Genomic DNA, 27,109 nt, shown 5'->3' with positions numbered 1-27,109 from the left:
ACTCCAATAGTATGATAATATCCAAGTGTAAATTGGGCATCTGGATATCCTTTATCAGCTAATTGTTTCATTATTTCAAACGCTTTTTCTTTATCTATATCAACTCCATTTCCGCGTTCGTAACATTTTCCTAAATAAAATTGTGCTTTATGATCTTTTCCTGCAGCCATGTTATATAGCTCAAATGCTTTTACTTTATTAATTTCAGTTCCAATTCCGTTAGTATAATAATTTCCAAGTGTAATTTGAGCATCTGGATATCCTTTTTCAGCTAATTGTTTCATTATTTCAAATGCTTTTTTCTCATCTTTATCAATTCCATCTCCAAATTCATAACATTTACCTAATTTATATTGTGCAATCTCATTTCCACTTTCCGCTGCTTTGTTATACCAATACATAGCCTTTTCTAAATCTTTTTTTATTTCAATAGTATTTCCTTCTTTAGCATTCCATTCCAAAGTTTTATCCTCATCTTTTTTAACTACTATTCCGATTTCATAACATACACCTAAACTATATTGGGAAGCTCCATTTCCATTTTCCGCTGCTTTATTACACCAGTAAATAGCTTTCTCTAGGTTTATTTCTGTTCCAATTCCATTTATATAACAAATACTTAAATTATTTTCAGCATCAGAATTTCCTCCTTTTGCAGCTTTTGCATACCATTCAAATGCTTTGTTTTCATCTTTAGATATTCCTATTCCATTTTTATAACAATCACCCAAATTATTTTCCGCATCCGAACTACCTCCTTTAGCAGCTTTCAAATAATATTTAAATGCTTCTTTATCATCTTTTTCTATTCCAATTCCATACTGATAACAATATCCCAAATTATTTTGTGCACAAGAATTCCCTTCTTTTGAGGATTTTAAATATGATTCAAATGTTTTAAATTCATTTTGACTATAAGCTAAATTATTTAGTTCTACTAATTTTTTATCTTTGGTATATTCTGATTGATTCTTAAAACCTTTATCTAATAATTCAAAATAATTTTCTATATTACTTATTTCATCATTACATATATCTATTTTTAATCCATTAAAAATTTCATACAAACTTCTTGACATTACATTTATAATACCCAATTGTTTTAATTCTTTCTCATACAAATTTCTTTTTTTACAAATAATATCTTTATAATAATAAAATGATAATAAATATTTTGAAATAATAATATTAAGTATTTGATAAACGGAAAAAATTTTTAAATATTTTTCTTTATAATTAATAATTGAAGTATTAGAATATAATTTTAAAGATTCATAATTATCAATAATATAAGTATTATCAATATTATATTGATAAAAAAATCCTATTAAACTTGAAAACCAAATTTCATTATTTTCATGATTTATCATTAATTCTAATATTATTTTAGAATTTTTTTTATTAAAATTTAAAAATTCTTTTATCCATTCTATTAAAATAATTTCATATTCATCATAATTTTTTATTTTTATAATTTTACGATAAAATCCTTTTAAAAATTCTTTTAAAAGATTCTCATCATCTTTTGAAATATCATTTATATAAAAATTTTTTAAAAATTCTTTTAAAAAATTTTCATCATCTTTTGAAATATCATTATTTGAAGTCATAGTATTTTTTTTTTCAGGTTAACTTTGTTAAAAGGTTTTTTTCTTTATGATATTTTTTACGTACGCATAAAATGCAGAAGTATGTTATAAATGACGTATTTTTATGAGAAAATACTTTATATGGATGTATCACAAACTTTAGTTCACATGATGAATATCACGTTATTAATGCACTTGTTGATCAAGTTCTGACTCCGAGAATAAATATTGATACTCCGGTATGCATTTAATATAAATATGATTTATAATTAACCGTAAATTTTAATTGGTCAATGATTTTCATAATAATTACATCATCTGACTTGATTATTTGATCACAAAAATTTAAACGGATATAAAATTATACAACCTTGAATTTATCCGACTATCAAATACTATATTATTATCCGATGGAAAAGAGTGAATAACATTATTTTTACTTATGGAGGGTAAATGATTGGCTGAAAATAAGCCACGAAGTGGCTTATTCAGCCAATCATTTTCCTGTAATAAGTAAAAATAATGTAATCATTTTCTATCGGATAAATTTTATATCCGAGAGGCCTCAATGATCATGTATAAATAGTTTATTAATAGTCTAACAAAGTATAATCTTATCACTAGCTTATAGAATTGATAATGTATATAAATATAATTTTATTGCGTGTATAAATAATAATGAAATAAATTTCATATTTGATATTGCATATAAAATACTATCGGATAACTATAAAATTTTGCTTTACATGATCCTATGGAATATCGGATATAATATGATATTATTGGTCGTGAATTTGTTATTTATTTAACATAATTATTCCGGTAAAAAAATCACTTAAAGCATTAATCCTCTATAGGTAAAAATAACGTTGTTTCTTCTTCTTTCGAGCAAATTTGCTTAGTCAGTAGTTGGAAAGTTGGCGTTTTGGAGCCAAAATTGTTTACGCTTATATGCCTACATCCTCCCTGTTTTCTCCCTCCCGCGGAGAGTTCTTATTTTTGGTCCCATTTTTTTTCCGCTTATATGCCTACATATCACATAATTACTCCTCCTACAGGTGTTTTCATTTTGCTCACGTATCCATTGTATACGTTTATTGATATATAAAAAATGAAAGCACCTCTGCGGTGTTGCCATAGGCAACCCGCCCTCTCCCTCACTCGCTTTCATATTATAATATCGTTTTTTATGCTTACTTCACGCTTGATTTCATACCCGCCTACATATATCTGTCTACATATTTCTGTCTATTCATACCCATCTACACTTACCTCCTTCCCTATAAAAAAATCGGGATACGTTTTTTATAAAGTTTTTATACGATTTTTTTTCCTTAGAAATAACGTATCATAATAGGATACGGAAAAATGCACAATTCCGTATCACTAAAAATATGGTTTGGATACGGAATTTGCACGGAATTCATATGGAATTTACATGATTTGATCACTGATTTTATCACGAAATTTATACGATTTGGTCACTGAATTTACTATTTGTATTACAGTTTACTATAATATATTTATATAAATCTAATTTTACTTTATTAAATTAAATAAAAAATAAAAAATAAACAAAATACAAATACATTATGAAAATTCCCTCCTTATTAAAACCACCTATTGCAACCAAAATTACCTATAAGTTCAGGTTCATTTGGAGTCAAACAACCTAAAAAAAACAAAAAAAAGAAACATAAGAACGTCTAACTTAATTGGAAACAAAAACCCCTTTATATAGTATCTGCAATCGTCCAAGTCACCAAAGGTCAGCATTCCTACAAAAAAAGAAAGAGAACTCCAGAATGTCTGACCTATATAAATGAAAAGAATTATGAAGCATCTGATGAAAAAGAAACCAAAACAACAAAATAAATCCAAAACTGACCTACAAAAAAGAAGACTCTGAAGCAACAAAACTGAAACAACCTACAAAGAGAAAAGAATCTGAACCCAACTTACAAAAAAAAAAAAGAAATTTGAACTGACCTAAAAAAAGAAAAAAATCCTAAACAATCCTACAAAAAGGAAAGGACTCCCAAACTGATCTACAAAAAAGAAAAAAGAAACTGAATCTTCTCACAAAAAAAAAATCTGCTGGCCTATGAAATAAAAACAGGGATATATATAAATAAAAAAGAAAGGGGAATAAAGAATAAATCAAAAAAAAATATTTTTGATTTTCCGAAATTTTTGTAATTTTTAGCAAAAGAAAGTATGTATCTCAGGGTGGGTGACACGTTAATGTCATCATTCTGAACAGGTTAGCGTTACGCTTATGTTAATTTTAACGTTAACTTTTTGTTAATATAAGATTAGTTTTCGAGTGATTTCCTTTTTAAGATGCTAACTTTGGCAGCTAACAAATCTTTTAGTGGTGTAAATAAATTATTTTGAAGAGAGGTTCCGGATTGGTTGGAGGTTTCCTATTCAAGAAAAGTATCGGAAAAGCATAAATATGAACGTATACGAAGTATACAGATAGTACTGCGCATGATCTTCGTCAAGTTCGGAACCGGTTAAATGTTAACCGGTTAAAGCAATCCACTGGTCATGCATTCTAGTATTACAATAGCTAAAATTTTTTTTTTTGAACAATGTGTCACCAAGCCTTTATTTGATAAATTAAATATTAAGATGCATTCAAATAACTTGCATGTGAATTTAATAAGATGATGTCCATTGGATAAACTCCCCGGAATTCGAATTATTATATATAAAAAATTAAATTGTTTTTTTGTGAGTGTAAATTTATCAAAAAAAAAAATGATTAAAAGAAAATCAATTTTATTATTATTGGTGCCCTTCCTATTAAACCTAGTCTTTTGTGTCAATTTCATTACTGCAGCACAAAACGATATTTCTAAAGGAGTTGATATAGATCGCTCAAACATACCTAAAAATATTTTGTTTGGTTCTTTTATGGACGGAAGAAGTCATGTTAAACCAATGCTAGACATTGCTACGATATTGGCTGAAAGAGGCTACAATGTAAGATTTTTTTTTATTAACGTATCTTAGTCTTATCGGGTGTAATGCTTGGACTTTGCCCACGAAGTAAAGGTCGTTCCTTCGGAATGTACTGTTCTTGTTGGGACTATTGCTAAATGTGAAGTAGTATTACTATTGACAGGTTGAGTAACAATAGACGAAGTAGAGGTTTTTTTCCTTCCTGATTTTGGCTTTAGCTTCTCTTCGGAAGATTTTTTTGTCTTTTTTTCATCATTATGTGTAATCAAGGGATCTTCTGCTAAAGTTATTTTTTGTTGAAATGTATTATCATTTATTTGCTGCATTCGTGCACAATTAATCCACAAGTCATAGACACGACGAGATGAATATGATATTTTGAAGCCATTGCTTTTGCGGCATTGGGAATCCTTCCTCTGGAGTTTTTGATTTCCTGAATCGCTTCTGGTGATAATATCGTTGCACCTGCTCTATAAAACTCACCACTAATATGAGGCATAAAAGAGAAAGAGAAATACAAGTAATATATATTAAGTACCGAAAATTTTTAGAAAGCGTTAAAAATTATAGACTTCTGTTCTTTAAAAAGTGTAGATACATATCGCAAAGTTTTGATATTATCTCGTCCGATATTTCCAATCAATATTGTAAAGTTTCACTACGTTGCTAAGTATTGATAAAAACTGAAGCCTATTGATAAATATTGGTTTAAAAATTTTTTTCGTTTTTAGTTACAAAAGTTTTCATTACGATATATAACCAAGAGAAACACATGCCCGATGTACATACTATATGGAATTCGTCCACATTAGGTGAAGGGAAAAAACTGGGTAGTTCTCCAAGTAATAGATACTCAACCAATATACTTCGAAGAAAGGTTAAAGCCAAAAAGTTGCGTGATAGTACAAGCGAGGAATTAGATAAAGTTATTAACTATGCTCTATTTCTTGTAGATAGGTACGAGAAAATTAAGGGGGATTTTTGCTTATTGAAACAGCAATACTATAATATTTCTAATGAAACGTGCAATTGAGATGCGAATTAGAACAATCTATCATCATCAAAGAAGTTAAGTAAAGAGGTAAGCAATTACTAACCGACTCAAAGAATGTTTCGAATCTAGAGCGTCAGATATCATTTGATAAACAACACATCCAAAGTCTAACGACAGAGTTGGAAAGACTTAAGTCGCAGTATATTGTTATGCAAACTACTGCATCACAGCATGAGGCAAGTTTGATTATAGTAAAAAAGAAATAGATGTGCTTAATTCGAGACTAAAAGAATTAGAATCTGCCTTATCATTAAAAATAACGGAAATACATACCTTAGAATCTAAACTTTCGTCAAAGACATTGGAGCTGCAAAAATGTGAGGCGGAACTTATTCGAGTTATAGACTGCTAAAACTGAGTGTGGTGTTTACAAACAACATGCATCTGATATGACTGAACAGTCTTCGATAAAAAAATATCAGACGCAAATCCCCTTTTCAGAGAAACGGAATAAAGAAATGTTAGGAGGTAGTGTCACCAGATCATCGTTTTTATACTCTACTTCGGATAAACGTAACACAATAATAATTTTTTCCGTTCTCATATTTTGGATCTGCAGACATAAGATATACGGAAAATATATCTTAAAGGGAAGAACGTTTCTGACACAGAAAATCACTTCGTGGGCAAATCCCATGCGCAAATCAATATTCCATTAAAGGAGAAATTACCATATACGTTTAATTCTCCATCGGATAAAAAACTAAAACGCAACCGACCTTATGCAGTACCCAGAACACCTACGTTTTTACAATGATATTTATTCTTTTTAGGCAAAATTTCATGAAGTGAATTTATCTTAGGTTGCGAGAATATTTTATATGAAATAGCAAGAGGGTTGTATAATAATAATATTAATAAAATATGGAAAACAAAAAAAGAAAAAGAATTAGTTATAGAATTGTGGGAAACGTTATATTTAAATATAAGAACAAAAATATGGTTACACAGATGTAATGAGGTTATAGAAGAAGAGAAAAAGAAAGGGATAACAAAAAGAGATAAAAAGTTATACAATGAGAATAAACGGAAAAAAGATGAAAGTGAAGTTGAAAAGAATGAAATACATGAAACATATCGCAAAAATCAAAAACACTGAAAAAAAGAAAAAATGATATAGAAAAAATATAATAGTAGAAAAAATAGATAGATTTTGGTATGGACCACGGATTTTATCATCTCTTAAGCTAAGATAAACAGATGCATGAACCCAGTATTGTACATCTTAGTAAGCATAATATGGATGTTTCGATTGTTTCGTCCGTCGCAAATATGATGATCATGTACACCAGCTATTAGATTATGGTTAATATCAATTATCCAATTTTTTTTCCTTATGAAATATATTAATAATTTAAATATATATTCTTTCCTATAATACAATATAATTAATTACTGCGCTTTATTTCTATGGTTGATCACAAATTAATCATCTGATGTATCTGTTTAAAAAGTTTGTTGAGTCATGATATAAATATGCTGAGAGAATAACAGAGCCTAACTTGATTCTCGCATATGGCCGATAAAACTTTATCATATAAAGACTGGTTTCATTCTCTTTTGAAGAAAAATTTCACCAAAATTAGTTGAAAACGTTTTGACTAGACATAGTAAGGGTAGTTTGGAAACTCAAGAGTGTGAGGATATAGATCCCCAACTAAAAATTGTTCAACAAAAAATTTCGGGAAAAATTATTCGTGTTGTCATAAATAAAAGAGCTTCGCCCTGGAAGGTTGTAACCGCCTATACTACATCAAAAACAAAATATTGGAAAAATGACGACAATTAAAATGTTGACGATATCAGAAGAGCATTATCCTAAACCTTCAGTTCCTGAGCAACTTATATCACAAATTCAGGTATATTTGTAGATTAGTTTATTCTTTGTTAATTACTCGTTTACTTATTTTGTAATATTTTACATCAACCAGGAACAAGATGATGATATGCAAGCCAAAAATAAATTTCAAATTGATAAAAATGATTTAATCTTGTATGTATTACTAAATAATTCAGTATGAAAAAACCACGCACGTAAAATATTATTATACCATTCTGACATTTATATATTGTTTAGCTTAAGAAATGATCCAATTTACAGATATGATGAAGAAGTTGATATTTTTCAAATGTATTTTGCGAAGGAATCGGCCGGCTATAGCCATTCAGAAGAAGCTATTAAAAATAAAGTTCTTATATCTTATGATAATGATGGAAAGATATTCTCAGTCGATATTTTTAAAGCATCAAAGAATTTGTCCTGTCATTTGTACGATACTCAGATTGAGATAGATAACAAACCACCTTTAGTTATCTATCCTATCTATCATAAATTTCGTGATGAATTGAGGGTTTACTTCCATGGCTCCATTCCACCTACAATCAAATTTGAAAAATCTGAGGAAGAGGGCGTTGAAGTAGAAATGGATGATGCAAATAAAATTGTTGCTTTATTATTTCAAGATTCTAGTAAGAAAGTAAGAGAGGATTGCTAGAGCTATGGTGGTACTTAATTTTTTTATATTACGGATCTAATATAATTTACCAATTTAACGTAATAATAGATTCATGATCATATTCTTATCTGACGCTAAAAATTTCATTGTGATATTATATTACGTTAATTATTGTCACATGTAGTAAGTGCTGACTGCTGATGCATATTAACTAAGTATAAAGTTTGCATAAAAAATCTCTTTCCATATGAAAAGTTATACATTTATGTTATTTTTGATAAATGATTATGACAAAAGTCTGAAAAGACTGGTTATCCCAAAGATTCAAATTTAAGTGTACACAAAACATGTCAGGCGCAGTGGTGCATCACGTGATTTGAAATTCTTAATTCGAGAGCTTGGCACTTTTTAATGTTTAAACGAAGATATAGTGGCGTGTGCTACGGTATAAGACCACTTTCGTAATTATTTTTCTGAATTTTTGTGACGTCTACAAATCCACAGAAAATCTTTGCACATATAAATTATGGGAGAAATAGATTTATTAGGAGGGGAGTTACATCAAAAGGCTTTGTCACTATCGTAGCATTATATGATGGTTAAAATTTTATTTTTTATACATATTTTCTTTAAAAACAATCGCAAATTTAAATATATAGTTTAATTAAAATGAATTAGATAAAGAAACAAAAAATCAATATTGTAAAATGTAAATTCGTGGTGAAGCATTACTTTCCATGCCATTATTAGAATCACCAGATTCGTCTGTTTTCGAGTTTTCTAACAAACTTGTTATTTCTAATCCCATAACTCCCTGTGCTGAATCTGGATTAAGTTTTGTATCACTACGAGTTCTTATTTTTTTTGATTTAGGTAGATTTTCCTGCATCCTCAGATTCTGTGTCAAATTTTTGATCAAATTTCGTTTCTATTAAATAAAAAAATCTCATCATAGTTGACATTTTGGTTTTTTTAATTAAAATAAAGGTTTTTTGCTTCAAAGTGTTTTATTAGAAAAAAATAAAATGTTATTAAAGTATTTTCTTTTTCGAAAGTTTAACGTTAATAACCCTTTATTTTTATATCTTGTTTTTTGTCATTCTTAAAACTTTTAATAGGTTGAAATGAGAAGTAAATACAATAACATTTTTTATGTTTTTGATGGAAACCGATAAATATTATGATAAATAATATGATTTCAAATTTTTAACAATTTCACTCTAAATGAGAAAAATTTAGAAAGCGATTTTCATTTTTTGGATTTTTCAAAAAGTACATCATTTTTACGAAAAGAGAAATATTTAGATTAAAAATGGAAGGTGTTTTCCATTTCTAATGAAGTAAAATTCAAAAAAAGCTAGCTTCACCCGTACTAACAATATATGAAATTATCTGAGAGTTTTTTCGTCCAAATTGAGAATTATGGTTAGATAATTGCAACAACTAATCTATAAAAATGCTGAAAATACGCCCAATTTTTCATTTCGAGATATGAATATCAAATATATCAATAAACGTATACAATGGATACGTGAGCTAAATGTAAACACCTGTAGGAGGGGGTAATCATGTGATATGTAGGCATATAAGCGGAAAAAAAATGGGGCCAAAATGAGAACTCTCCGCAGGAGGGGAGAAAACAGGGAGGATGTAGGCATATAAGCGTAGCCCACTTCCAACTACTTAGTCACATGCCGTTTTATCTACAGTTAGAGTTTGGACGCACAAGGTAGTTTATCCAATTATAGTAACCCTTGTCTGACATCACCCCAGTTTTAAATATGGTAAAATTGGTAGTAGGTAAAAGGTAATGGTGGTGTATAATTACTCTTTCACTTGATCCATATAAAAAATGTTCATAACATTTTTTTCTCTGCTCTTCAACCCTAACCTGAGCTGGTATATCATTTCTGGCTTAAAATGATTTTTATTATTTCTATATCTAGCCATTTACGAAATACAAAAACTATGATCACATAAAATTTCTCCTCAGTTTTATATACTGTAATGCCACTATATAAGTAAATGTGGCCACGGGCATTGGGCGCGTCCTTACCTTGGTAAAAGTTTAGTACTAATATCTTTACGCAAATAGCCAAATAAGTTCCATTATATTTAAAAGATGATTCGGAATAAACAGTTTTTCTACAAAAATTTTATTTAAAGTATGGTTTTAAACGATTTTAAAATATGGAGGTGGTTGTACTAGTGTTGTACTTTACCTTTATACTATACTTGATAAAAAAAGGAAAAGAGATGAAAAAAGAAAGGAATAAGAAAAATATAGAGAAAGAGTAGCTACAGTATCTTAAAAAGTTTAATTAATTATAATCATCATGATGTCACCATTTTTGCCTGAGAACATGATAGCAATTACAGCACGCACTTAGTAAAATTACAAAAGTCATACCCATATATATATATTTCGAGTGCAATTTACAGATACCTAATTATTTGAAAAATTTGCTTTAATAATTTAAAAGAATGCACTTTCACAATTTATTTTAAAGATTTTCATAATTTCCGTTGCCCAAAATTGTGTTGTAATACCAAAAACCACGATATTGACTAAATACATTTGCGAAACTTAAAATTATAGTAGACGCAAAAAAACCCATTTCCCGCCTGCATAGTTATATAGTCACAATAGATCTATTTTTTATATTTTTCAAGCCATATAATTAATTCACATTTATTTTATTGTACACATTATAGGAACTTTACGCTCAAACTGATTGTGAAACATATATGATACTTTCAATTTTACAAAAAATTCCAGCAAAGTGAGATCCCATAACGGATATTATTAAGATTATCAGAACTATATTTATTATAGTATTTTTGGTTTAAAAGAAGTATTTATCAAATTATTGTATAGCAAAACCAAATAAAAATTTTTTAAATGTTCGTCCCCAATCTTACTACGCTTTGTGTAACGAAAATATCAAAAAATTAACACGTTGATTATAGGGCGGTAATCAGTGTAAGTTACTTCTATTGAACTTTACGCTCAAACTGATTGTGAAACATATATGATACTTTCAATTTTACAAAAAATTCCAGCAAAGTGAGATCCCATAACGGATATTATTAAGATTATCAGAACTATATTTATTATAGTATTTTTGGTTTAAAAGAAGTATTTATCAAATTATTGTATAGCAAAACCAAATAAAAATTTTTTAAATGTTCGTCCCCAATCTTACTACGCTTTGTGTAACGAAAATATCAAAAAATTAACACGTTGATTATAGGGCGGTAATCAGTGTAAGTTACTTCTATTGATCATTCATAAAATTTTGTGTATAGATTTGATCACATGCTCACATTTATTCGTATTGATTGATCGTCAAAACAAATTAAACTGATATGATTTTGAGCCGTGCAGGTTACGTAAGTTGGCGTACTTGTTTAGGTAACAAATATGTATTATACGCTACCATCTTGATAATAAGTCCAAATGAAGAATTCATTTTAAATTCTAATATGATCTTTCAATATTTCATGTAACTTATAACTCTTCTTGTCGACAAAATGTCAAGCGAAATAGAAAACGATTATATCGATTGGTTAGAAAAATCAATTTCAATTATTATAAATATTCTAATTTTGAAAGAAGGAAATAGGAGGTGGAGGTTTTGGAAATTTTATCGCGTTAATTGAAAAACGCCGATACCATTTTCGCTTGATCACATGCTCATTTATTCGTATTGATTGATCGTCAAACAAATTAAGCTGATATGATTTGAGCCGTGCGGCTACGTAAGTTGGCGTAACTTGTTTAGGTAACAAATATGTTTTGTACACTTTCCATCTTGATAATAAATCCAAATGAAGAATTCATTTAAATCGGATTTCAAATTCCAGATATCATTAACATGATCTTCAATCTATCATGTAACTTATAACTCTTCTTATTGACAAAATGTCAAGCGAAATAAAAAACGATTATATCGATTGGTTAGAAAAATCAATGTCCGAAGAATATTTCAATTATTATAAATATTTTAATTTTGAAAGAAAGAAATACATAGGAGGTGGAGATTTTGGAAATGTTTATCGCGTTAATTGAAAAACACCGATACCATTTTCACTTGATCACATGCTCATTTATTCGTATTGATTGATCGTCAAACAAATTAAACTGATATGATTTTAAGCCGTGCAGGCTACGTAAGTTGGCGTAACTTGTTTAGGTAACAAACATGTATTGTACACTTTCAAAAATAACAAATGAAGAATCCATTTAAATCGGATTTTAAATTCCAGATATCATTAACATGATCTTTTTATCTTTCATGTAACTTATAACTCTTCTTGTTGACAAAATGTCAAGCGAAATAAAAAACGATTATATCGATTGGTTAGAAAAAGCAATCGCCGAAGAATATTTCAATTATTATAAATATTCTAATTTTGAAGGAAGGAAATACATAGGAGGTGGAGGTTTCGGAAATGTTTATCGCGTTAATATGAAAAACACCGATACCATTTTCGCTTTGAAATCATTTAATATTAAATTTAATCTTAAAGAAGTTGTCAATGAGGTATAAATTAAGAAATCTTTGATATATAAATCATATATTGTAATTAATTTAAATTGATTCTTATTTAAAACGATTTAATTACAGATAAAATTGCATAAACGTGTTGATTTTCATCGAAATATTTTGCGAGTTCATGGTATCACGAGGATGGAATCCGGTAATAATTTTAAAAAAACCGTAGTTTAATACACGTATATTAGATTAATAATTAATTATTTACCATTTATAATTTATAACATTTTCTTGACTCAGATACAATTCATCAAGCGAACGAATACTCGTTGGTCTTGGAATACGCCGATAGTGGCACATTGGAAACTTATTTAAAGAAACACTTTAATGAACTTAATTGGGATGATAAATATCAATTAGCGCTTCAACTGGCAAGTGCCGTAGAATGTATACATAATTTAGATATTATACATCGTGATCTGGTATGCAATTATAAAATTGATTCACTATCTTATTATAAGTCAGCTCTCGATATAACGAACCTCTTATAACGATTTGTATCGAGGGATATTGACGTATTTGATTGGTTAAATGACACGTGATGAAAATTCTTTATATCGAGAGTAGACAACTGTAGTTAAGGTACTAGTTTTGAACTCTAATCAAAAAACTTTTTTTTAGCATGCCAATAACGTACTTATACATCAAAAAAATATTAAGTTGGCGGATTTTGGCTTATCAAGAAAAATTACTAAAGAATCAAGTAACACCTTACTATTTGGTGTTCTACCTTATGTTGATCCAAAATGTTTCAATGATGAGCAAAATTACGTTTTAAATAAAAAGTCTGATGTATATAGTATTGGAATACTTATGTGGCAAATTTCAAGTGGATGCAAACCATTTGGTACTTATAATCTCGACTTAGCTTTAGCGTTAGCTATACAAAATGGAAAAAGAGAAACAATTATTGATGGTACGCCTAAGTAATATAGTAGATTATATAAAGGTAAATTATTTGTTTATTCAATTGAATTGTTACGCTTTCACTTATTTTGATAACCATTTAATTAGAATGCTGGAAATATGAAGAAAACGAGCGCCCAAGTATACAAGATGTTGTTTCATATCTTAAATTATTAAACTCTTCTAAAGAAAATATCATCGAGGAAGAAAATTATTCAATATCGAATGACCAAAATTATATAAAATCAGGAGGTATAAAATCAGGTGAAGAGCTTAAAAAAACTGAAGAAATTAATACTAGTAATTCATCATCATTGGGGAATATGATATTAGAATTAGCAAAAGCTATTGACTGTGTAATATTATTTGGTAAGACCATAAATTCTTTAAGTTTCTCCAATTTCTTTTTTTCGTATCTATGATTAGAAGAATTCAATTCTAATTCGTTGGTATATCAGACTTAGAAAAATCTGAAATCAGTTCAAGTTCAGAAAATCAAAGTTCCGAACGCCTACATGATTTTGGGTTAGTAGATATATTTTATAATCATAAAATAGCGAAATTATGTTCAATAGGAATATTAATTCTATTATTTTTCCATTTATATAATTTTTCAAACTGGTCGTTATAGTTCTAAGGAAGATTTTAAATCAGAAAAATATCATGATAGCACTCATTCTGAAATTGTGACTGCAGAAAATCTTCTTCCACAATATAATCTAGCTTTATATTATGAAGATGGAATAGGAGTTAATAAAGATGAGAAAAAATCGTTTGAAATAATGGCACAATTGGCTGAAAAAGGATATCTAAACGCTCAAATTGTACTCGGAAATTATTATTCCAATGGGATTGGGACCGAAATCAATAAAGTGAAAGCATTTGAGTCATACAAACTAGCTGCAGAAAAAGGACATAAAGAAGCACAATATCAATTAGGCATATTATATGAACATGGAGAAGGAGTTGATAAAGATGAAGATAAAGCATTTGAAATAATGAGGCAATCAGCTGATAAAAGACATCCAAATGCTCAATTTCAACTAGGATATTATTATGCCACTGGAATTGGAACCGAAATTAATAAAGCAAAAGCATTTGAATTACACAAGATGGCTGCAGATAAAGGACATAAAGATGCACAATATCAATTAGGTATATTATATGAACATGGAGAAGGAGTTGATAAAGACGTGAAGAAAGCATTTGAAATAATGAGACAATTAGCTGATGAAGAACAGATGACAGCTCAAGCTCGACTTGGATATTATTATAATATTGGAATTGGGACTGAAATTAATAAAGTACAAGCATTTAAGTCATACGAGATAGCTGCAGAAAAAGGTCATAAAGATGCACAACATGAATTAGGTATATTTTATGAACTTGGAGATGGAGTTGATAAAGATGAGAAAAAAGCATTTGAAATAATGAGAAAATTAGCTGATGAAGAACAGACGACAGCTCAAGTTCGACTTGGATATTATTATTACATTGGCATTGGAACTGAAATAGATAAAGTAAAAGCATTTGAGTTATACAAGATTGCTTCAGAAAAAGGGCATAAAGATGCACAATATCAATTAGGTATATTTTATGAATATGGAGAAGGAGTTGATAAAGACGAGGAGATAGCATTTGAATTAATTAGTCAGTTAGCTAAAGAAGAGCATCTGAAGGCCCAAGTTCGACTTGGATATTACTATTTTAACGGAATTGGAACTGAAATTAATAAAGTAAAGCATTTGAGTCATACGAGATAGCTGCAAAAAAAGGTCATAAAGATGCACAACATGAATTAGGTATATTTTATGAACTTGGAGATGGAGTTGATAAAGATGAGAAAAAAGCATTCGAAATAATTAAAAATTTAGCCGAAAAAGAATATTTAAAGGCTCAAGTTCAACTTGGATATTATTATTACGTCGGAATTGGAACTGAAATTAATAAAGTAAAAGCATTTGAGTCATACAAGGTAGTTGCAGATAAAGGGCATAAAGGTGCACAATATCATATAAGTATGTGTTATGAACATGGAGATGGAATTGCTAAAGACGAAAAAAAAGCATTTGAAATAATTAAAAAGTTATATGAAGAGGGATACCTAGGTGCTCAAACTGCACTTGGAAATTATTATTCCATTGGAATTGGGACTGAAATTAATAAAGTAAAAGCATTTGAGTTATACAAGATGGCTGCAAATAAGGATTTTAAAGATGCACTATATAATTTAGGTATATGTTATGAACTTGGTGAAGGTGTTGATAAAGATGAGGAAGAAGCATTTAAAATAATGAAACAATTAGCTGACGAAGGATATTCACATGCTCAAATCACACTTGGATATTATTATTCTGTTGGAATTGGGACTGAAATTAATAAAACAAAAGCATTTGAGTTAAATAAAATGGCCACAGAAAACACTCACGGCAAATCTTATATGAATTTGGAATCGATGCATGATGAGGAAAACCGATTTGAAATAGTTAAACAAACTGACAAAAGAGGTCAATTTTCACTCGGATATTATCATCCTGTTGAAATTAGAGATAATAATGTATAATATGAATTTAGTTTATTATATGAAATGTAAGAATTGGTAAGTATGGGAAAAGGTATTTGAAATAATTACGCGTCAAAAAATTAGATGTATAACGATAATGGATGATAAAAGAAAGAAATAATGTACAATTGATTTTTATATTCTAAAAAGTTCGCTTCATCAAATATTTATGGATATTAAAGACAAAATACTTTACTAGTCTACTGTTTAAAAGTGACATATCAAATAGACATATCAAAAAAGTTGAATGGCATAATCATTAAATAGGGATAATTTAAGAATCGAACTTATTTATTAGTTTTTTTAGCAGGTGACTTTATGACTGCATAAATGTTATATATATATATTTAATTTATATTTATTATGTTACTATTATATTCTACATAAATAAAGTATTATATTTAAAATTAAAATTATTAACCAAATACGTGCTTTGACGCTTCGTTCTTAAAAGCTCTATAACGTTCGATATATTTAACATTCATAAATAGTAAATGACGCTGAATATTGAATATTCTTTATGGATACTAATTTTTAAACCAAAATTCTAAATATCACGGAAATTTAATTGCATAATCATAGTCATCTCCTACATTTGTTTTGAGGCTGGTTACTACAATACTTTAAGGGAGCTAAACTTTAAGAATCAGAATAAGTTAACAACTTTTATCTACATCACTTATTTATACACAATTTTTATTGTATCAGAAATCTACTTCAAAAACAAATATGTAACATTTTAAAATATTTTAAATAATGTTTTTTTTTATAAAAAACTGATAACTTTTTAACTTTTTTCAAAATTAAAATTTATACAAATCAAATCACGTGAAGTAATTTTATTGGTCGAATTATTTGCTAGCCGAGTTATTATACTGTTATTAAGCAAAAAAAAAAACTAGTAGAGTATTAATTACGAACTATTTACTTATTCATATGGTTTGACCTACAATCTGTCAATTAAATCGGTTATCAAAAAATTAATCGTTTCATTCATTCATTCATTCATTATTTCTTTATATACACAATCATTATAATTATTGCGGGACATTTAAAAAAATTTGTAGCCGATAACTCATCGTATAGTGTTAAAGGATGTAAAATTGATTGGTTAAATGTCACGTGTTCAATTTGTCAACAAGTTGTAACCGGCAATCGTACATTTATATAATCTTTATTTTTATTAATAATCATATTTAGCAAAAAATAAATTGAGATTTTGAGAAATTATATTTGTAATTTTTTAACAATACTCGAAAGCCCCTCTAAGAGGAAAAAGTAAAAAATGGGAATTAATTCGAGGTATTTACAACGACAATTTCAATAAATTATCAAATTCAAGCGAAGAAAAATCGGTGATCAAAAAGCTTTGGACGTTCACATATGAAGAAATAAAACGAAAATTATGGATTCCACGGTGCGAGGAGATCAAAAGACTGGAAGAAAAAGAGCTAATAAAGAAATCCGATCTAAGAAATAAGAGAAAGATGAACGAGACACAGGAGGAATTTTTAGAAATAGAAACAAAAAATCACAAAAATCAAAAAACAGAAAAAAATATAGAAAAAACGAGGAAAAATAATATAAATAATCAAATTAGAATAGTAACTTTAGGAAAATTAACGGGTGCAATAACTGACGGTATCAACATAGCTAGAACATGGGATACGACAGTAAAATTAAACAATTATTAGATTAGATATCGTTTTATATTTTAAGTTATAGTTTTAGATTAGTATACTTTGTTTCGCAAATTACTTAGTTATAGGGTTTAGTGAAATAATTTTCACTTTGCTCTAAGTGTTTTTATATTTAATTATGTAATTGTTATCAATTTTAAATAATTAATAAAACGCGTTACTATTTTTTTTTTAAAAAAAAAATATTTAGCAAAAAATCGAACACATTTTAATAAATAAGTTTTATTAACGAATTTATGTGACGCAATACCAAATAATCCAATAACATCTTACTTATGAATATAACTATATAAAATACTTCAATTATCAATTGATGTCGAATCAATTGATGACCATTCACAACGTTCATCTAACTTAAGATAAATTATGGTAAAAGGCGTTCGAAAATGATGGTAAACCTAAACCCTATTTCTCCTCGCTATACCTCACCAGATACTATCATGTTTGTGTACTAACCTCAAAGGTACTATCCATATATCCTATAATTGAAGAAAACCAGGCATGAACAGATAAAAATAACAGATACTTACACTTGTGAATTTAAGAGTAAATTGACCTATAAACTGAGAGAAAAAAAATGGTTAACCTTGGTTAAGCAAGTAAGAATTATTATTATCTAATGACCAGAAGCCAACAATTAAGGATTAAAGCACGTAGAGATAGTATCCTCAGCATAGGGGTGTTCGGCGAAATTAATGGTAAAAGGCATTTGAAATTAATGGTAATCCCTATTTCTCCTCACTAAACGCTGTAGGCCTCACCGGATACTATCATGTTCATGTATTGACCTCAGAGGTACTACCCGTGTATCCTATAATTGAAGACAACCAGGCATGAACAGATAAAAATAACAGATACTTACACTTGTGAATTTAAGAGTAGATTGACCTATAAAACTGAAAGAGAAAAATGTAACGTTAACCTTGGTTAAGCAAGTAAGAATTAAATTATTATTATCTAACGACCAGAAGCCAACAATTAAGGATTAAAGCACGTGGAGATAGTATCCTCAGCATAGGGGTGTTCGGCGAAATTAATGGTAAAAGGCGTTCGAAATTAATGGTAATCCCTATTTCTCCTCACTAAACGCTGTAGGCCTCACTGGATACTATCATGTTCATGTATTGACCTCAGAGGTACTACGAGGTACTACCCGTGTATCCTATAATTGAAGACAACCAGGCATGAACAGATAAAAATAACAGACACTCACTTGTAAAATTTAAGCTCAGTTTCTTACTTTATTCGCGTGATATACCACTTGATTTTCTATTCGGGTGAAAGATCTAATGAAATTTCATTACTTCTTTTTTTTCGCCAACTATTATCCTGTGCACCATCACTAACGTTGAACAAGTACAACGTGAACGTTTTTGCTATCTCCAGTTTACTCCATTCAAATTATTCCAGCCTCATTGTCAAACTGATCAATCCCTTGATTTCAGAATAAATGAGGCAGAGGATCTGCTTCGGTTCAGTCATGCCCACAACATCCGAAAAGACGTTTCCCCCTTAATCCAAGTGATACTATTGCCAGAAATCTATGAGCCCTGTTGTGAATATCTGAAAAAATCGTTGATTAACCAGGTTAGATAAGTCATCACCGAAGACTCCCCTTTGATTGGTGGGACGTTTATAATTGGGGTGATAAGCTTTTAAGTGTAAGTTCACGTCAGTTATCATTACCAAATGATAGTGCGTCCAAAGCCAAGGTTCTTGAGTTGAGTTCGAGTTGAAGTCAAGCTTCATATTGTTCATCTGACTAATCAACAGGTTTAGTTGCGTTAAGTGTATTATCGATAGGTCGGATAACTGAGGTCGGTCTCTTTATCTTATTTTGACATATTATTGAGCATCCGTTGTTCCATTTACGAAGGATATCTGTTTGTTACGAAGTTCCGCTTGTATATTTGCTTCCTAACGGGCGGTTCCAAAATGTTCCCACGGTATACTTTTGTGGGTAGTTAACCATAGGACCAGACCAGACGCGGTCCAGAAGTTGATGGTTTTTATTGTGTTGTAAAATTTTGTGTATATTTTCTTTGATGGTTCTTGTGTTTGTAAAATATTTTCTTTGATGTTTTTGTGTTTATTGCGATGTAAAATTTTGTAAGAAAAAAAAAAAAAGGAAATAAAATCATTTTATATATTTTATTGTTGTACAAATTATAATAATACCTGATTTATGTGATAGTATATTTTGTATATGAAATTTTACAATGACTCATTACAGCACTACAGCACTGCGCCTTTAATTTCATAGTTAATGATCAATCTATCTAATCTATCTATATTTATCAATTTATCAATAATTGTCATCACGTCGCGTAACATTTTAAGGAATTTCATTGATATGAATGATATCAATGATATCAACATCACGAAATGATCCAGCTTTTCCAAGTCCCCAACTTGTATATCAGAAATATATTATTTTTATGTTTAACAATTGTTTGGTCTATAAAAAATTTTTCGGAAAAATGATCACGTGTCTGAGTTTCTTCAACATAAAAACTAGAAAAATGATCATTTATTCAGATTTTTTTTTAGGGCGAGTACAGCAGCGGTATGGTTTTTATTTTATTTTTTATTACAAAAATACCGAGTGTAACTTATGAAAACGGCTGTAAATAAATAATTATTTACTATTTCAATTTCTGCAGGATAACTGAGATAACTGAGATAACTGAGATAAAAACGCCTGTGTTTATTGTAATAATATAAATATATATGTATTACTTATCTCCTGGCTAATTAGGAATAAGTAAAATTTTACTATTCCAATTAGCCAGGAGATAATTGATTTATCCCCTGCCATTTACACAATAGTAAGTGTTTTATAGTATATCGTGAGTATAATATAGTATATTTTATTGTTGAATTTACGCTTCATTTTAAAAATTTTAAAATAAAAAAATAAATTTTAAAAAGTTTCGGAACCATTACTATTACACTTGAAAAATAGTATTGAGATTACAAATAAATTAAAAGAAAGTTTTTCTCATTTAGAAAATGCAAATCTTTCCGAATTACTCAAATTTTCGAATCAGTCCATTATAGTATAATCAATAATTAATTTTTACCGCAAAATTTCCTAGAAACGGATAAATAAATACATATAAAATTGGCTACCCAGTAGGTATAACTACATTTGCATAAACGTGTAAATGGTGCCGATCAGGGGATAAAGTTAACTTAAGTTACTTATATGTTTTAGAATCAATAATAAAACTCAGATAAAAGTTTGTTGATGAAATTGATGAAATACAATTATCTCTGTTTAAAATTTCTATTCTGTGATTTTATAAAATTTATACTGTTTTTGTTCTTATTTTATCTTAATATTCTACTTTTTCTTAATCTTTTATATTGTCCTCAAAAGTATCTTCTAATATTTGCTCTCGTTTAATTCCGTCGTTTAACTTACTTATTACTGTAGTATCTTCTTTTTATGAATACTATGATCTTCTAGTAATGACGCAATTTTATCCATTGACTCGATCGTAGAACTAATTGCTTGTGGAGATAACTCTATTGTTATATCTATATCCGTCGTGTTACCTTTTTCAATTGATTCCCCTTTGGCCTTTACTGATACTTTATGTCGTTATCTATTTCTTTATTTGCATCGCAAAATCGTTTATTTGAACGTTTTCTTTATTTATTGACCTCTCTTAATTGTACCACAAATTTAAATACTGATTGTTTGTATAAAATTTCTCTACTCGTATCAGTAATACCTTTTTAATTTTCTAACCATCTACTAATCTTTTGATTTTGTTGAACTTATAATGTACCCTTAATAATTGGGTCGTATATGATGATCAAATGGGAATCCTTAACGTGTACCCCGGGTATAGGATATTATTATCCTATACTCCCCTTTTCTTAAATATGATTGTCTCAAAGTGTGGTACAATTAATCAATATTAGCCACAAAATTAATAATGTCTTAGTTTCGCGCGAGCGAAAAAATGATAAGAATAATTTTACAATATTTCAATTTCAAATATAAAAGACTCAAAATTTTAACATTTTTAATTTTACCATTTTAAATCAATAAAGTGCTTTATAGTTATATTGTTTATTAAAATTTTAATAAATAGATACAAAAAATTAAACTAATTTTATCCAAAATAAAGTACTAGCGTTTAAGTATCTCACACCTTCTGAACAATTCTACTTATAAGACAATAGACAAAGTGCAGAAATTATTTTGTAAAATAAACAGTACATACGCGCATAGTAAATTTATTGCAAAAAATAACAAAAGTTCCATAAATATTTACTCAAATGTAATGAAAATTAATATTCGTATAGTTCCATACCTATTGAACAATTTTATTTCTTTGATAAAAGCTAGTTTTATTCACTCAAAGTACTTAAATTACGCAAATAACGCCATAAAGTGCCTGTATTGAAATGTTCAAAAAAATGTGTATAGTTTTATGAATATGCAAACTAGTTTAATAAAAACAAATATCTGAGTAGTTCCATACCCTGCTGAACAGCTTTGCTTATTTGACAAAGGTCAAATTATTTGTTATTTTTGGTAAAATAAATAATTTCCGTACAAAAAAACGCGTCTATTAAAAAATTTTATGAAAAATATTCTTAGTTTTACATATAATACAGTGCATTTAAGTTGGTGGTTGAAAATAATTAGTTTCTCAACTTGATATATAAAAGAATAAAAAAAGAAGATAGAAAGAAAGATAAAGAAGAAGAGAGAGAGAAAGAAACTGTATTGCATATCGTAAGCAATAAACAAATAAATTTGGGAGGCCAGGGCTGATGAGGCTGGTGAGGGGGGAACAAGATAAGTATCGTATACCCCTGGAACAGGTTAAGATTTCTCAAAAAAAATTATTAAAAAAAGGCGCGAGGATATATCAACATCAGGAAAATCACGTGCTGTCGCTGGAAATTGAACAATTTAAGGACCAATATGGTAGTGTAGACTGGCAATGGTTGGGCCACCCTATATCTCTCGTCGAAGGGTGAGGTCCTGGCGCTGGGATGAATATCGATTTTCCATCTTCATAGAATCCTCTTTGTCTTTTTTTTTGTACATACGATTGTTTTCGGGAGGGATCCCGATAACCACTCTTTAAGAAATAAAATAAAAAAAAAAAATAATTGAAAATATGTGAATCTCACCCATCTTATCAAGCAGTCATAAGGGGTAAATTATAGGTCAGTCGATTGTTTGTGAGAGATCGGTGATCGTTCCTTCACGCTACTATTTTATAGAGTTTGTAATGGCGCCATGGCGGCTTCGAGCTTGGGAACACGTGATCAAATATCATACCATTAGTGTACCTCACACTTACTAACAAACAGGAATTGAACACGTAAGTGACATCTTCCCGAAGGTAAGTTAATCATTCAATAATAAAAGACCAATTCAAGAAGATCAAATAAATTGATAATCCACCGTTATTATTAGAAACTAGAAACTATTTATTATTAAAGTGTGTAATTATCAGGTTAAGTTAGAAACATAGAATTTTCAATTGATTTGAGACTTTCCCATGGAATAAAATTCTTTATGATAATGATAAATAAAATTTTTAAAAAAAGCTTTTTTTTTACCTTTTTCTTTCGCGTCATTTAATGGACGGGATGTAATAGTTGTATAATATTGAATAAAATATTATAGCGTTCAGTTAGTGTGATAATACAGGCAAGATTCTCAAAGTAATTGAAAACAATTAAAGGTGGTTGTATGAGCGGTGTAACTTTCTATAAAAAACAAAAATACATACTCAATTTTTTCGTAAAAGAATATACTTCTAAATAGTTGAACAATATTTTAGGAATATTTCTTAGTGATATTTTGAAAAAGAGGCTGGCGCTAATAAGCTAAGAATATTTATTAGTTTGAAATACTTTATCATTTTTTTTAAAAAAAAATCAAATTATCGAAACATAGTAGATTATGAGGCGTGATTATAGTAGCAAGAAATAATTTACAAATAATTTGAGACAACTGAAATGTAATCAAGGAATATGAAAAGCTATAGGTTTATTTTGAAGTACAAATGTGAAAAAACTTTTTATCCTTTAATATTTAAAGCGTATGAAAATATATATATTGTATTCTTTTTTTTATACTATTTGGAGGTGCGAAAATTACATATTTTTTCTCTGATAAATATTACACAAAATACGTGACTGATGATATATAAAAATCATGGATATATTGTAGTTGATGTATTTAAAGTGATATAAATATAAAAAAATGGCACGAAAGAGAATATTTTAATATTAAAAACAATCAATGCGCGATAAAATATGATAACAGATCCTAATGACGTTGAAGTCACAAGTAGACATACTTACATCTAATTAATAAAATACGCCTATTTTTATATTCTACTTTTTCTGACTTAATTATTCAATAATTGGGGAAACGGAATCCAGACGCTATTAACAGATGGTTAGATCTGATATTATAAACAGGGATTAGTGTTTATAAGGTTTATCATTCTTATGATTCTAGTATAAATTAGATAATTACTGACATCATTTTATATATTATTTAGTAAAGAGGCGTGGTGTAAGCAGAGTAATAAAAATTGATAAGCAGAATACTTGTTCCAACTTCCAAGCACAAAAATTTTTGTGCACAATATAATTGTGCGTTTGCACACATGAAAATCATAATTTCTGTGGCTTTAGTGTGCAGATCATATTTTTTTGTAATCCAATATATAATATTAATATATTATATGATTTCTAATATGTATAAATGTAAATTAAAACTATCTAATAAGAAAGGCGCGATTAAACATTTTATAAATTTTTATTTGTTTTAAACAAACTGTTCATTTAATATAGTTGTGAGTTAACGTTGTATAATGATCAAGATAGTCATGTAGATTTTTCTCTTTTTGATAATAACATGCAGAATTTACATATGCCAGCTCAGAAAAAACGGGTAGAGCTAATTCTAAAGGCGTGTCGATCCTCATAAAATAAGGATGTGGCGTAGATTACATAAGACGGCGCAGTGCTTAGGAAAACTATAATGGTTATATTTTTAAACAAATATATATTCCAATTATTATCATTCAATAATGAATCCAAAAAAGGATTCATCGAATCGGACTTTAAACTCCCGATCAGTTTATTTTTATCCACGTCCTTTCGAAAATCTTAATCCTTGTTGATCAATAGTAGCAAAAAAAATTTTTTCAAAAAAAAAATGCTAAACGAAAAAGAAAAATCAAATGATTATAACGATTGGTTAAAAAACTCAATCAAAGATGAATATTTGAGTTATTATGAGCATTCTAATTTTAAAATAACGAAATCGATAGGGTCTGGCCATTTTGGAAAAGTTCTTTGCGCCAATTTGAAAAATACCGATACCATTTTCGCTTTGAAATCATTTAATACTGAATTTTCTCTTAAAGATATCGTCAATGAGGTATAAATTAAGAAATTTTCGAAATATTGTATTGATTTAAAATTGATTCTTATTTGAAACGAATTAATTACAGATAAAATTACATAAACATGTCGACTTTCACCAAAATATTTTGCGATTTCATGGTATCACATGGATGGAATCCGGTAAAAATTTTTTTTAAAAAAAATCATAATTTAATTTATTAAATTATTACTAATTATTTATTTATTATTTACAATTTTTCTTTACTAAGAAACATTTCAACGATCATACTCGTTGGTTTTGCAATACGCCGATAGTGGCACGTTAGAAACTTATTTAACGGAACACTTTAATGAACTTGGTTGGAATGATAAACATCAATTAGCGTTTCAACTAGCAAGTGCCGTTGAATGTATACACAATTTAGATATTATTCATTGTGATCTGGTATGTAATTATAACATTAATATTAATTTACTATCTATCTTATTATATGTCAGCTCTCGATATAATAAACCTCTAGATTTCACCTTAAATTCGTCGGTTATAACGATAAGATTATAGCAAAGAATTTAATATGAGGGATATTTAACGTATTTGATTGGTTAAATGACACGTGATGGGAAATTCGCTATCGGGGAGCAGACTGCGGAAAAAAAAAATTTTTTCTAAATTCCTAAACATTTTTTTTTCTTTTTTTAGCATGCCAATAACGTACTTGTACATCAAAAAAATATTAAGCTGGCGGATTTTGGCTTATCAAGAAAAATTACTAAGGATTCAAGTAACGCCTATAACACCTCACTGCATGGTGCTGTACCTTATCTCGATCCAAAGAGTTTCAATAATTTAAAAGTTAATGATGAGCAAAATTATGTTTTAAATAAAAAATCTGATGTATATAGTATTGGAGTACTTATGTGGCAAATTTCAAGCGGACGCATACCATTTGATACTGAAATTCATGACGTAACATTAGCCATCGGCATATTATGTGGAAGAAGAGAAAAAATTGTTGAGGGTACTCCTAAAAAGTATAGTGATTTATATAAAGGTAAATTATCACATTTATATGTATTTTTTTTGAAAATAAAATCATAATTTTATTTATTTGTTAAATTTTAAATTAGAATGTTGGAAACATGAAGAAATCGAGCGTCCAGATATGAAAGAAGTTGTTTCATTACTTAAATCGCTTATCTTACCTGAAGAAAATAAACAATCAAATAGTTCAATAATAATAGATCCAAAAGGTATAATACTAAGTGAAAAAAGTGATGAAATTTACAATTCGAAGATAGAAAACATATCACTAAATATTAGCGAAAAAAGTGTTGTAACTGACGATTTCAGTGATTTAACAATAGAAAACATACAAATTATTGATGAAAATAAATCCGAAAATAGCTTAAGTTCACAAAATCAAAATACTACTCAATTAAATGTAACTTATCCTGTATCGTCGGATATACCTTATACGAATAAATTTAAAGAATTGGGCAAAAAGATATTTTTGGATCCACTTAAATATATTTATTTTAAATTATACGAATATGATTTACCAAAATCTGTAATAATAGGAACATTAATACTATTATTTTCTATCATTATTATTATCATTTATATATTAGAAAATTTGGAGGAAGTTATTGACTGGTATAGAACGACAAATTTTATAACCGGATTGGCTCAATTTTATATGTGTATACTTTATTTGTATCGCAGAGATGGTATAGACGAAAAAAAAGAATTTCAAACAATTAAAAAAATTGCTGAAAAGGGAGTTTTAAATGCTCAATCATTACTTGGAGATTATTATTCAAATGGAATTGGGACAGAAATTAACAAATCAAAAGCATATGAGCTATATAAAATAGCTGCGGATAAAGGAGATAACTACGCACAATACGAAT

At 28.5% G+C, this 27,109-nt stretch overlaps 5 protein-coding genes across 5 annotated transcripts; 3 read left to right on the top strand and 2 right to left on the bottom strand.

Annotated features, from left to right (window-relative positions):
- Nucleotides 1-94: 94 nt before the first annotated feature.
- Nucleotides 95-1,610, bottom strand: OCT59_014133 (uncharacterized protein; the record flags this gene model as incomplete). Its single annotated transcript, XM_066141973.1, has 2 exons — nt 95-130; nt 195-1,610. 2 exons carry the CDS (start codon nt 1,608-1,610, stop codon nt 95-97), a joined length of 1,452 nt encoding a protein of 483 aa, XP_066002047.1.
- Nucleotides 1,611-4,612: 3,002 nt separating this feature from the next.
- Nucleotides 4,613-5,058, bottom strand: OCT59_014132 (uncharacterized protein; the record flags this gene model as incomplete). The annotated part of the gene is made up of 2 exons (XM_066141972.1): nt 4,613-4,839; nt 4,905-5,058. 2 exons carry the CDS (start codon nt 5,056-5,058, stop codon nt 4,613-4,615), a joined length of 381 nt encoding a protein of 126 aa, XP_066002046.1.
- Nucleotides 5,059-7,388: 2,330 nt separating this feature from the next.
- Nucleotides 7,389-8,108, top strand: OCT59_014131 (uncharacterized protein; the record flags this gene model as incomplete). Its single annotated transcript, XM_025325766.1, has 3 exons — nt 7,389-7,472; nt 7,545-7,606; nt 7,691-8,108. 3 exons carry the CDS (start codon nt 7,389-7,391, stop codon nt 8,106-8,108), a joined length of 564 nt encoding a protein of 187 aa, XP_025179703.1.
- A 4,289-nt stretch (nt 8,109-12,397) lies between these two features.
- On the top strand, nt 12,398-14,165 carry OCT59_014130 (uncharacterized protein; the record flags this gene model as incomplete). Its single annotated transcript, XM_066141971.1, has 6 exons — nt 12,398-12,616; nt 12,701-12,773; nt 12,869-13,050; nt 13,250-13,544; nt 13,643-13,903; nt 13,993-14,165. The coding sequence occupies 6 exons, from the start codon at nt 12,398-12,400 to the stop codon at nt 14,163-14,165; spliced, it is 1,203 nt and encodes a 400-aa protein (XP_066002045.1).
- Nucleotides 14,166-24,968: 10,803 nt separating this feature from the next.
- Nucleotides 24,969-26,875, top strand: OCT59_014129 (uncharacterized protein; the record flags this gene model as incomplete). The annotated part of the gene is made up of 6 exons (XM_066141970.1): nt 24,969-25,232; nt 25,306-25,378; nt 25,468-25,643; nt 25,899-26,250; nt 26,327-26,766; nt 26,828-26,875. Exons 1-6 carry the CDS (start codon nt 25,008-25,010, stop codon nt 26,873-26,875), a joined length of 1,314 nt encoding a protein of 437 aa, XP_066002044.1. The 5' UTR covers nt 24,969-25,007.
- Between the last annotated feature and the right edge of the window lie 234 nt (nt 26,876-27,109).

Source organism: Rhizophagus irregularis, chromosome 21, assembly GCF_026210795.1.
Source record: "Rhizophagus irregularis chromosome 21, complete sequence".
Lineage (NCBI taxonomy): Eukaryota > Fungi > Glomeromycota > Glomeromycetes > Glomerales > Glomeraceae > Rhizophagus > Rhizophagus irregularis.
Note: the sequence above shows the minus strand (reverse complement) of the source record. Positions and strands in the feature narration are given on the sequence as shown.